Source organism: Citrus sinensis, chromosome 1, assembly GCF_022201045.2.
Source record: "Citrus sinensis cultivar Valencia sweet orange chromosome 1, DVS_A1.0, whole genome shotgun sequence".
In the NCBI taxonomy this organism is placed as follows: Eukaryota; Viridiplantae; Streptophyta; class Magnoliopsida; order Sapindales; family Rutaceae; genus Citrus; species Citrus sinensis.
This window is the reverse complement of record NC_068556.1, coordinates 1,892,098-1,905,570: the sequence shown is the minus strand read 5'-3', so window position 1 is coordinate 1,905,570 and position 13,473 is coordinate 1,892,098. Positions and strand designations below refer to the sequence as shown.

General features: G+C 34.7%; 2 protein-coding genes across 3 annotated transcripts; one reads left to right on the top strand and one right to left on the bottom strand.

The window, feature by feature from the left end:
- The first annotated feature begins 993 nt into the window (after positions 1–993).
- On the top strand, positions 994–4,353 carry LOC102617586 (protein NRT1/ PTR FAMILY 6.2-like). 2 transcript variants are annotated; one of them, XM_006483285.4, is made up of 6 exons: positions 994–1,324; positions 1,433–1,535; positions 2,091–2,308; positions 2,415–2,962; positions 3,181–3,521; positions 3,604–4,353. In XM_006483285.4, exons 1-6 carry the CDS (start codon positions 1,322–1,324, stop codon positions 4,134–4,136), a joined length of 1,746 nt encoding a protein of 581 aa, XP_006483348.2. In that variant the 5' UTR covers positions 994–1,321; the 3' UTR covers positions 4,137–4,353. The 2 variants fall into 2 exon arrangements, with proteins under 2 accessions (XP_006483348.2, XP_006483349.2); XM_006483286.4 differs by lacking the exons at positions 994–1,324; positions 1,433–1,535 and adding an exon at positions 1,856–2,018.
- Positions 4,354–6,129: 1,776 nt separating this feature from the next.
- On the bottom strand, positions 6,130–7,814 carry LOC102618066 (probable sugar phosphate/phosphate translocator At5g25400). The gene has a single exon (XM_006483287.4). It carries the CDS (start codon positions 7,599–7,601, stop codon positions 6,546–6,548), a length of 1,056 nt encoding a protein of 351 aa, XP_006483350.1. The 5' UTR covers positions 7,602–7,814; the 3' UTR covers positions 6,130–6,545.
- Between the last annotated feature and the right edge of the window lie 5,659 nt (positions 7,815–13,473).

The following is a 13,473-nucleotide window of genomic DNA, read 5'->3' as shown; positions in this document are numbered from 1 at the left end:
TATTTATTACTACGCAATCACATGCACAGTGCTTCTTCTTTAGCTACTAAACTCTTCTTAGTATGAATACACTTTTTGTTCCCTTCTAGAATATTCAACAGTATGCTAATTTCAACATGTATATGTTACAGCAACCCTTCTGCACAAACTGCAGGTAATAGATAAATCATCATCTTCTCTATTCACATCAACTGGTCCACACTGCGAGCTCCACCTAACCTCAGACCTCATGTACCGCCACAAAAGATTTTACCAATTGAACAAAAAACAAGCGCAGCCATGAGTAGTTCAAATACTAAACCAACTTTTACGGCACAAATCAAGATAATCTGGGCTCCCAAGCACACTCTTTGTGACCTTCACTATACTTGTACTCTATCCATTTGAGGAGTTAATGATATCCCGACTGCAAAACTTTAATGATATCACAACTGGAAAACTAAGTTTAGCTTCTTCAATCTAACAATCATGAATGTAAATTACAAGAGTTTAGAACTTGATCAAACTGATACTTTCATTTGAATGTGTAGGACCTTGCATTTGAGTGATCAGCATATGCAGTAATGTTATGGTTGAGATGTCGAAGAAGCCAAAGAACCACTTGCACATAGCATTATATTTTCGGTTAAAATTTGGCTAATTATATGAACCAATCGTTTGTCAAAGAACTTGGACTTATATTGCTGTTTAATAATCTCCACACAGGAATGGGTCACTGTTATGCAATTATGCTCTCTGCAAAAAGAAAGTACAAAGCTTTTTGTCCATATAACAGAACAAAACAAGTTACAAAAGAAACGAAGTAGTTTTTTGCCTTGTGTGGGGTAACAAAAGCTGCAAAGCCACTTAAATAAATGAATGGTATCTGTGGCTCACAGCTCTCACAACCGATTTAATCAATACTAACATAATTGGACCTAATGACTATTCGAGATTTTCACTTTATTTTTTTTATTTTTGATTTTTCTCTTTAGATATTACCTTCCTTTCCAATGATTCTTCATCAACTAAAATAATAGCCTAACTTTCTTTTTGAAATATCTGAAAAAGAAGAAAAAAAGAAATTATAAAAAAGTAAAAGAAGTTGATACAAGTGGTTATAAATCCTATGTTACTATGTGATAAACCCAATCCTTATTAATGCCAAACGAGAGGAGGGCTTATCAGAAAATGGTAGCGGAGGTCACTGTTAAGAGGAATCACTTGCATAATTTTGTCTATAAAATCAGAATCTAGCTACTTGGGTCTCAAGACAGCTCAGTTCGCTAAGCTTTCCTCTTAGCTGCGGTTCAAAGCTATTTTCCTACTCAACTTTGGAGATATGGTTTGTCAATTTCTTTAGCTTCTAATATAACTTAATTATTTCATAGCCCTTTGTTGATCATTTGACAAAAGAGAATGTTGCCTTGCAATTCTATGTGTTGATTGCCAGGGTGAGATGGTGAGTTGGACTGTTGCAGATGCAGTAGATTATAAGGGGTTTCCTGCGGATAGGTCCAAAACTGGCGGTTGGGTTCCTGCTGCTCTTAGCTTAGGTACGGCATATTTGCATCTCTTTTGTTATGCCATCTAGCTTTATCTTTTATCAGAAAATTAACTTTTAAATTTCCTGTTGAATGATCTAGATTTCATTTACATTTATTGCGTACAAAGTTGGGATCCCTGAATGGTGCACATAACATAAGATTTATACTTCATTTTGTATTTACACCAGGATAAATAAACTAAGTTAAGTTACAGTATTGCTGCAATTAACATGCGTCAACTTTTTGTTGATCTCATGGTTATGTCATCTTTTTGTTGATCTCATGGTTTTTGTGGCCGTAGTTGTCTATTCCACTTGCGCTTAACTATCTCTCGCGCAACAATATTCATCTCTGACTGCATTAATGACTGCAGCTGCTCCTGCATCATTTTGACAGCATACTTATTTTTATTTATTTATTTTTTTTTTGGTTTCTTTGGTCTCGCTTTTCTGGCCTGTGGGTTATGCATGTGAAAAATCATTTTCTGAACTGGTATGAGAAACCAAGTGTCTATATACATATGCAAAATCATTTGCAATTACTAAATCTTGAAAGCTTGTCCAGGAATTGAAATATGCGAGAGGCTCTCAACAATGGGAATTGCAGTGAACCTTGTGACATATTTGGGTGGAACGATGCATCTTCCAAGTGCTACTTCTGCCAATATAGTCACAGACTTCATGGGCACATCCTTTTTGCTATGCTTACTAGGCGGCTTCCTTGCTGACTCATTTCTAGGCCGATATAGAACAATTGCAATATTTGCCACAGTCCAAACTTTTGTAAGTATTAAATAGTTCTAGCTTGCCGTTGATCGAGTAGCTTTTTATTTTATTTTATTTTATTTTTCATTTAATCTTGCTCCTTGCAAATATGGCTGGTTTTTAGGGGACTGGCTTGTTAGCAATGTCAACCAAACAGCCCCAGCTGCGCCCGCCTCCTTGCCATGCTACTGATATAACCAAATGCCAACATGCTTCAGGAATTCAAATGGGAGTTCTCTATATTTCCTTGTATCTAATTGCATTGGGGACTGGTGGCCTAAAATCAAGTGTCTCAGGATTTGGAACTGATCAGTTTGATGAGAAGGATGAGAAGGAAAAGACGCAAATGGCCTACTTCTTTAGCAGGTTCTTTTTTGTCATTAGTACCGGGACTTTGATGGCTGTCACAGTGCTCGTTTACATTCAAGATGAAGTTGGTCGAAGCTGGGGTTATGGAATATGTTCCATCTGCATGTTTACGGCTATCCTGATATTTTTATCAGGAACTCGAAGATACAGATACAAGAAATGCTCGGGCAGTCCCATAGTCCACATTTGCCAGGTTGTTGTGGCTGCCAGAAAGAAAAGGAAGGTTGAATTACCTTCCAGTACTGCCTCCTTATACGAGGATTACCCCGAGGAATCCAGAATCCAGCACACATATCAGTTCCGGTAATATATACGTTGTTATTAGAACTTTGCAGTCATCTTTTGTTTCCTTACTATTGCTAAGTTGTTATCAAGAATATGTTTCTATTCAGAAGTTTTTCAAGATACAAATCACTTGGCAAATAACGCAGAATTTTCAACTTTAATATATTTTTTTTAACATTATATCATTTAACTAAATACTTGTCTCATAATTCTTTCCCTTTGTGACAATGTTGTAGTTGCTTGGACAAGGCGTCGGTTGTGACAAATACTGATTACAGTGAAGATGGTGCCTTCGTCAGCAATCCTTGGACGCTTTGTCCGGTCACAAGGGTCGAGGAGGTGAAGATGGTGATTAGACTACTTCCTATTTGGGCAACAACAATCCTATTTTGGTCAACATATGCACAGATGATCACATTCTCGGTGGAACAAGCTACCACCATGCAGAGATCCATAGGAAATTTCAAAATTCCAGCTGCTTCCCTCACCGTCTTCTTTGTAGCAGCCATACTGATCACTCTCGGAGCTTATGATCGGTTGATTATTCCACTTTTGAAAAAGAGGAAAGGCAAACCAGGTAAGAGAGCCAGCTCTCCAGCAGCCTCGTAAAAGTTTACACCAATTCATTGCATAAACTAATCCATTCATATGTCACACAGGATTTAGCAATCTGCAATTGATAGCCATAGGCCTCTTCTTGTCAGCATTAGGAATGGCATCAGCGTCAGTAGTAGAGGTGAAACGTCTGGCAGTCGCGAAAGCTAATGGCACAACAGGAACAACTTTACCCATCTCAGTTTTCTATTTGATCCCACAATTTTTCTTGGTGGGTTCTGGAGAAGGATTTATGTACACTGGGCAGCTAGATTTCTTCATCACTCAGTCACCTAAAGGAATGAAAACAATGAGCACCGGTCTGTTCCTCACAACACTCTCACTTGGGTTCTTTTTCAGCAGCCTTTTAGTTTCCATTGTGAAGGCTGCAACTGGAAGCAATGGTAAACATGGTTGGGTAGGAGAGAATATAAACAAAGGGAGACTTGATTGTTTCTATGGGCTTTTAGCTGCATTAAGCTTCATTAATTTTGGATTGTTTCTGCTTTGTGCTTCATGGTACAAGAGGAAAAAAGCTAAACAGGTTCCAGAAATGGAGATTATAGTCAAAGGTTCTTCAGTTGAAGAGAAGCTCTAGCTTCTGATACTCCATGCACGCCAAATTCAGGTTAAGGAGTGATATATTGGTGTGATTCTTCTTTTATTGCAATTTTCATAAATAATGTAAAATTAGAAGTGCGGAAAGAAAATTACATAGTACGGTAGTGTAATTTTTATTCATAGCCTACCATCGTATTGTGATATCAATTCTGTTCTTTTTTTTTATAATTTATTACTTTGCTCATTGTATTATAGTATGTGCCCAAGGGTTGAAGAAAAAAAGTTCAAAATAAAAAAAGTGCCCAAGGTTTAAAAGAACTGACAGCTACTGATTTTAATGGCCCATCAGAAATATTTCTTACAAATAATCAAATCTTGCATTGAAGGAGAAACGTGAAGCGCCCCACTCGGAAATGCCCAGCCCAACTTGGAGCAATTGAACAAGTTCAATCTTGGAGATTTTCATATTACCTAATGCTACATGAAAGTTACAGCAAGACCAATCGGAAAGAACCGAAGTGCATCTCCACGGTCACTATTGTCATTATCACCTCACACTGACCTCGCTATTACAAATGGAAAGCCACATGGACACGGTTCACTCCCCATAGATGAAGTGGCTTCATCAGATGTTTTTTGTGAAATCAATTGGACCACGGCAGTCTTAGTATTTCATCTACTACATTGCAAGCCTTCATTGTTCCTCTCAACATAGAGGCAATTGCAAAAGAATTCGACAACCAAGATTAGATCTGTGTAGTTCGATTGCTGAGGGCCCATGTCCCTCTTAAGGGCATCTGCATCATCGCCCAAGGTTCTGACAACATCAAAAGCATTTTGAGGATGACAATGAGGCTGGATGAATAGACCACCTACATAGAAGCATCCTGGTCCAGAGTAGGAAGGACTAAGGACCACTGATAAATCATTATAGTTTGGCTTCTTAGCTAAAAGTTCTGCATGCTTTTATTATCAAAGATAAATAACATTGTTAAAGAGTTTGACAATCAAGAAATTAAATACAAATACAAAGGTATAAGGATTTTGCTGATGGTAAGCACGGGAGACGAGACCAGGAGAAGGAATCCCAGGTCTCATAAACAACATTGGCATCCTTTCAATTTCTCTGCCGGCAGGGATTCTTAACTAAATCCAGGATAAATAAGAATAACTTGAAAATGACTACTTGATTACAATTACTGTAAATTAGGGTTTCTCTAGTATCACAACTTGGGAAGAAAATGTTTCTTATTGAAAAAAAAAATGGGGAAGGAAACGCCAGCCGAGTACATTTGGGGCTAAAATCAATTTTAGCTTGGGAGTATATCCTTTATCGCTCTGTTTCAAGTATCCTAATATAGCTTAGAGATTGGGTTAAAGAAAGATCATAGTACAGATAAGTTAGTGCTAAAAGCAAATCAGCCAGCTGATTAGCCGAGTAGGACAGCTGCACTAAGTGACAGGTTTGCGAGTGTCCTCAATTGAAACCTCCCTAATTCAGTCAGTCTGCTGAACCAACAAATGTGAAGAAATCTAAGTGATAGTTCATAATTAGAAGAGCATCTGAATTATACATAAGCTCTGGATCAGCTGGATTAAGGATATTATGGCACAAAGAGAAATCAAAATAATGGTAAGAAACTAAGGACTGGCTGGACTAAACTGAGTGCATGTTTGATTGAACTAAGTTGGCAGCCTGGATCGATCTACTCTCAGTTTCCTTGCTATGGCAATAGTTATAAAATAAACAATGCAGATGTTCTCAAGGGTAATGGAATCTAGTTGGTGACCCTCTAGACATCTAGGATGCACAACAGCACTAAAAACATACTCTGAATCTGGCATGCATCTTTGTGGTGAAATACAAAGATTTCAACACAATGTAGGAGATGAATCACTCCAGCATATAAGCCTAATGAGGATTGATTAGAGCAATAAAATTTAGCTTTTAAAACTCATCAAATCATATAAAGATTCACCAACAAAACAAATACGCCTAATTCATAACCATAGAAAAAAATAACAAGAGAGAACAGAAACATAAATATGAATAAATAAGCATTAAAACTCCATCAATGAAAGAAGTAGCACCTACAAACACATAAATAGTTAAAATGAAAGAGCAAGAAGACGACAAAAAGATACAGGGTATTTGAAACTCTCACTCAGTAACATACATGGATTGGCACCTTAGCAACAAGACATGAATCTCAAATCCCTATAACTATAAAGCAACGGGAATAATAACTAGCATACGAAATTGAAACTGAAACCTAAGAGCAGCATAACAAACCCAAAAAATGCATCCAATGAGCAGAAAGAAACCAATGCCCTCAGTTTCTTTGCCCAAAATCGAAACCCTTTTCTTCATCATCCACCTCTTGCATACACTCTTATTTTCATCATAGTTGATTCTTTTGAATGGATTTCCTAAATTAACCCTCAATTAATCCTGAGATTCATTCCTCTTGGTCGATCCACCTCCTTCACCATCCCTCTCCTCCAACAACTTCCCAGATTCCTCATCAGCCTGTTGAGCCTTCTTCTGCGCCTCCTTAGCCTTCAATGCCTGCAATTTCGAGTGATTGTAATACGCAACACCCAAAAAGGCAAGACCATATCCAAACAGATTAATGGGGGTGACAGTGTCCTTAATCACGGACCACGAAAAGGCGATCAACAACCAATCCTTAACCACACCAGCCACATTCATAGTCAAAGCAGAGGTCTTCCCAACAAGCAAGAACACGGCAAGATTCAAAGCAAAGGCACAAAGCGAATTAGTTCCGAAGATCACGAAATCAAAATGGAAACTCGACGTCTCCCTCAAAATGGGCAACTCCACAAAGATCCAAGGCACAAGCAAGAAAACCAAACAACAAGGGGCAACATAATACAAAGACGTAATAGGATTCAAAGTGATCCCTTTAGATGTAAGCAAGATTTGAATCATTACCAACCTCGTCGCCTCAAAAGCGACGGCACCCAGTTGCAAGACGACTCCCCAGGAGTCAAATTTGGCCTCCCCGTAAGCGGCAATGGCGACGCCGACGGAGATCGAGACCATGTTACACATAGTGTCACTCTTAAAGGACTCCTTTTTAAACATGACCCCGATAGAGTAGACGGCGACGGGCATAAGGGCTTTGAGCATTTGGATAAAGGAGACGGAGAGGTAAATGTAAGCGGAGTTGGAGAGCCAGAGGCTGAGGGAATACAAAGCGCCGATGGGGACGACGGAGGAGAAGTAGAGATCGCGAGACATGGTGACGGGTTCGACGAATTTGAAGACTTTGATGAGGAGGAAAGCGAGGGTGGCGCAAAAGGACATGTGGATCATCGTTAGAGAGATGGGGAAAGGCCAATTGTACATCTTTTTGTCGAGGATGTATTTGTTGTAAACGATGACGGTGAAGGAGAGGAAGATCCAAATGGCCACGTACGTGTAGGACAGGAGGATCTTTTTGATGACGCCATCGCTGAGTGAGCCACCCTTGCCCATTCCGGTCGGTGGTGGTGGTGGTGGTGGTGGTGGAGGTGGTTACGGCGGAGGGTGCGTAGGATAGGCAGGCGCGAGTGTGAAGGATAAGCGAATAAGAAGAGACAGAAAGAGAAAGAGAGGTGGTGGCGTTTGTGTTTTACGGTGAATGAGATTTGAGTTTGAGATGAGATTTGGAGGAGTTTGATGGCGTTTTGGACAAAACCTGTTAAAGAGTTTGGCAGGTTTTTTATTGGCTCCCTCTGCTGTGTAATGAGATGGGCTTTGCTCTTGGGCCTTTCTGTTGCCTTGGATATTAACTTCCAGTTCCCCTTTCTTTTACTGAAACTATAAAATATAGATACTCTTTACATTTTATTCATGCGCATCGCCATTGTCGGGTTAATGATTTTGGTCCTTGTACTTTTTAAAATTAAAAACTTATACATCTCTAAATAAGTCGATTTCAAGGATCTAATAGTTGAATCATTTGTTTTCCTCTTCCAAAATAATTTTTTGTATGAAATTTGATTACATGAGAGTTGACAAACATCAATTTGAAATGAAATTTATAAACTACATTTTTCATGTGTATTGCCATGTTGATAAATTTAATAATTAGATGGTTATACTTTTAGAAAATTTTGAAACAATTTTATCTTTAAATAGACTAATGAAACTATCAAATAGATGTAATAATTTATTAATTGATTTTTTTTCTAACATGTGTTTTTAGAAGATGTGATATAAAAACACGAATCTTGAGAATTAAGACCTGAAAAGTGCTCGCGTTAAAAGAAATTGTATATTATATTTTTCTTTATGTATTATATTTTTCTTTATGATTTTGTTAGATATTAGGGATGTAGATGTTATTACTGCTTTGTTTTCTTTATTTGTGTTGACAATTTTGATAAGCTAATTAATAGGTTAGTATGTAATTTTGGGGAAAAAAAATCCAAAAATTTTAATGTCTACACATTAGATGCAAATTTCTAAATAAATAGCAAAAATATACACGAGTTGCGTTGCGTGGAAGTTTTAAGAGTCTATCATCTCATAACGAACTTTGATTCCATCAGTCATTCATTAAAAGACAAATTCATTTTAATATCTTCTTACACACATATCTTTAAAATGAAAGGAAAAAAAAAGAACGTATTTTTAAAAGTTAATTAAAATTCTCTTAATGGCTGGACAATTAAAGAAAGTTAATATTTTTTTTCCTTAAAATGTTAAGTTAAGAATCTATATCCCTTTCGGGTTAGGATTCTCTTTTAAATTTTTAAAAATATCTTAGCATGTATTTTTTAATAGTAATAAATGAATAAAATTTGATTTTTCTTTTAATTTACCAACCTTCAATAATCCCATCCTTGATCGGGTCCGTTACAGTGATGAGAAAAGTTACTGTAATGGTGAAGCAAGAAAGGAATATAGAGAGGATTGAAATGCGGACTGATGTCCGGACCCGGTGCTTAGATTCGGGGAAATAAAACGCGCGTTCACAGTTCACGTGGGCCTGCATGCATTGTTGACCACCAAGCGACGTGACAGCCGCGGCCTGCAACAGGTGACTCGCTCCCGCTTTATTGTTGCTTCCTCTTCAAATTGGCACACATCATCATTGAGTTTTATTATTATTATTATTATTATTATTTTTTGGTTATTTTCAAATTTTAATATATTTTAATTTTTTATTTTCAAATTTTAATATATTTTAATTTTTTATTTTCAATTAACATCTCTTTTGATTTTGAGGGTGCGTTAATGAATTAAGCAACTTATGTTTAATAATTAATATCCAAAGTGTTTTACTTCTATCCTTATTTTGCGGAAAATAATATCTATATATATAGTAGATTAAGCAATCAAGAAATTTATCAAGAAAAAGATGTCTATGATGTATGACATCTCATCTAATTGGTATTTCATGATTAACCCCTAAAAACCCACAAAATATTGCATTTCATAAATTAAGAAAACCCCATTTATGTTTAATCTCAATTTGGTCCATTAGTTGACTTTTTTGAATTTTGAGGTGGGAATTTTTCTTTAAGAACAAATATTAAAAAAAGTATTAAATTATTTGTGAATCGATCTCTATGTCCACTATGAACACTACTTGTAATGTGTAATGTTATAGGTTAATGAAATAAAATTATGTTTCTTTGTTAGAAAAATATAAATAAAAAAAAGTTAAACTAATATATATTTATGATCAGAATTAAATGACAAGTGGGATCCTCCTAAATAAACTATTTAATGGAATAGTTTGAAAGTGGTGCTTAGAATAATTTAAATCTACTTTTAAAATTAACTTTGTGATAAGATGGTCTGAATATATATAAATCTAAAACATGTTATATCTACTTTCACCTTTTTTTTTTTAAAAAAAAAGAAATCTAACTTTCGAGGGTTCAGCATTTGGATATTCAATTGTTTGTCATATTCATCCTTGTTTGAAATAGTCGTAAGCTATATTTATGAAATCACTTTTTCTTTTAAGTAACTTTCAAGTTTTAAATCCATTATAAATTAATAATGAGAAATTTTTAATTGAGATGACAACAAAAGCCCTTAGATTTATTGCTAGTTAGACCTTGTATAGATTCAAAGAGAAGTAAAGGAAACGTTTTGCTGCACAATGAGTATGACTAGGGAACTTGCTAATTCTTTATGAGACAATCCATGTCCACACTTAACATATAAATTTTCATATTATATCCATAACACAAATTAATCAAATTATATTAAATGCAAAAAAAAATGCCATTTGCTCACTATTTTTTTTAAAGAAATAATTGGTATTAAAAGGATCAAGAATGACCAACAATAAATAAGTGCAATTATAATAAGGTCATATTCGGTTTAAATACTATAAATTTAGGACAATGCCTAAGATTTAAGTTTAAGTTAGAGCAATGCAAAATACAATTATGAACACTGTTGAATATCTAAAACCAAAAGGACGAAAAAAGGCTCCACACATAAAAGTCTCATGAAGAATTAAAGAAACGTTACGATACTGGCCTATCGACCTTAGTTATTATAGGTGAAAATCACATTCTAATCGAAGAAAGAATCTAATAAAGTGTTCGCATAAAAAACACGTAATAGCACTAACCAAATATTACTACCAACAACAAAACACAGTCACTAACAACACAACACAAATACAAAAAGATATCAAAATAAAAAACTACAAAAAGAAAAAAAATCGTATATAAGCACCAAATTAAGGCGATTCTCCGGAAACCCTATTCAATAAATCCTGCTAAGGCCATCAAAATATCAATAAACTATTTTTGAAGCCAACTTCCTATCCCAAAAAAGGCATATCCTTCCAACGCATTTGCTCACTACCATTATAATATACAGGAAGTAGATAGTTCATATCAATTATTGCAGGCTTTGACTTGGAAGATGATGATTGGCTGGGCGTCTAATTGGAATATTACTCATATTAAGCATATAATATATAAATTATTTAACACATTTTATGAGTATAAGTTATTTCTTTTGATTGGCCCTTGCAGGCTTCTTGTTGTGGGGAAACATTATCGAGTACAAAATTGGCCCAGATTAGGCTGCTTTTGGATCAGAAAACTACAAAGGTTTGGTATGTAAAATATGGATATTCAACTATTCAACTAAAATATACCTAACCCCCCCAAGCTATGGGTTTGATCATGTGATGCAAAAAGTCTCCACCTCTAGCGTCAATGGTTTAGAATAATCCATGTTGTAATGTACATTTCACATTGACTATTCCACCAACAATGAGATGGAGACTTTGTGGAAACTTAACAAATCGCATTTCTTTTTGTTATGTTTGGACAATTTAATCTTTGACCAATTCTCCATTGGCTAGAAGCAACCTATCAGTTTTCTCTCCACATTTTCATCAGCCGCGACCCGCCGGGTAAAAATGTCTGTGAGGACTGAAGTTTCTCCTTGTCCTTTACCAGATACAAGTTGATAATTTTTCGCTAATAAAAACAAAACAATGTACATAATTATAAGACCAACCAAAAAAAAAAAAAATTTACCTCGGAAGAAAATCTCTCCAAAAGAATCAGCAATTCTCTCTTGTACAGTCACTACATTAACGTGGACTCGTGGAGGGATTGTCCAAGTAAATTTTGTCATATAAAGGAGAGAGAAATTATCTTACTATTTAAAAATAAATAAATAAATAAACTCATTCCTCTACAAAAGTTTAGTTCAGCAATCCCATCACATTAGCATAGTATCGTGATTATATAATTTCATTGAGTCTTTCATTATGAACTTTTAAGAATTTTGTGAATTCTTACGAGAAGCTCGGATAAGAAAAGAAAATTCTTGATTTTAAAATAAAATACTATAACCTTCCCTGAATGAATAACAAAAAAATATAGATTAACAAGTTGATATATTAATTAAAACTAAAGTACACCACCTAAGAAAGTATCTATTCTCTTGTGTATAGGATAGATTCTTTATATGCAATTTACGACATGAAACCCAAAATTTATTGGTAGAATAATTTCAACTAGGCAATTGTTTATTGGTCGGTAGGTTTATACTACTTTTTTTTTTCTCTTTTTGATAAATAGGTTATACTACCAATATTATATGATTAGTCTACAATTATTCTATTTTACAGAGAAAGTCGTTGGCAAATTTGCAAAAGCCATTAATCACTGTGTTGACTCCAGCACGTCATGTGTCTTCAAGTAAATGAAAGTAAATGTTTACTCGAGAAAACACGGCCTTCAAAATGTGAATTTTGCAATGGAATTAGGGCAAGTCAGTGATCATTGCTTGGCATAAGGGTCTTGATTTATTTCCTTTGCTTGTTGACTTGGGAAACTTTTGCTCTTTTCGCAGCAATTAGCGTTTAGGTCCACATTAAATGGTCATTTCATTTGAGTTAATGAATTTTTGAGCAAAAGTCAATATTATAAACTTGCTGGCCGTGGGAAACGAAAAAAGGTTTGGGCACAAAACATTGATTAATTAGTTTCACATAGTGTTTCAGTAATTGATTTTATTATTTTTAAAATTTTTTATATTAACACAATATTACGAGAAAGAATGATTAGTCAAAAGCTACTACTGGATAAATTCAATAAGTTCTATATATTTTTATACCATAGAATTTTGATAAATTAATAGTTTTGAGAATATGAAAAATTTATTAATTTAGTGAATATTAATATATCAATAAATTAATGATTACTAATTTATAAAGATAATATCGCATTCATAATAGAATTTTTTTTAAGTACAGAGATAGTATAACTAAAGCAGTGATTCTGTTAAGTTGTATGATACGTTATGATTTTGAGTGACAATGAAATTATTAAAGTGTAATGGGAAATGACAAGAGAAAGAAGTTGAAGATGACAACTCTACTATAGAGTTCGTCTCACACTTAAAGCGATAGCTATATTAAATAATTTCTTGCTGCAAAGTGATAATAAAATGCTCGAGCTCCTTACGATTTTTTTTTTTATATATAAAAGCCTCATAGACATATCATACATATTTACTTTAAATTATTAAATTATTAATCTATATATTAATTGATCCAATAGAAAAATGAGACTTTTTAAAAAAAATTATTATCTAATGAATTTATCACATCACTAATTTATCATGTTAGCCCTAAATCGGGAGCCAAAAAAACTATTATTTATTTGATGTTATCAATTTATTTGAATATTGCTTTTACGAGGTTTCACTGTATTTTTTAAATTAGTGGGTCTTAAAACATTAAAGGAGGTTGTTCCACTACACCACGAGACTAACCAAGTATATTTAAATGACAATTTTTAATTGGTTGAGCACATAGCACAACGTCTCATCACCAATAAATGTTTTTTTATGACATTTGATCTACAAATCA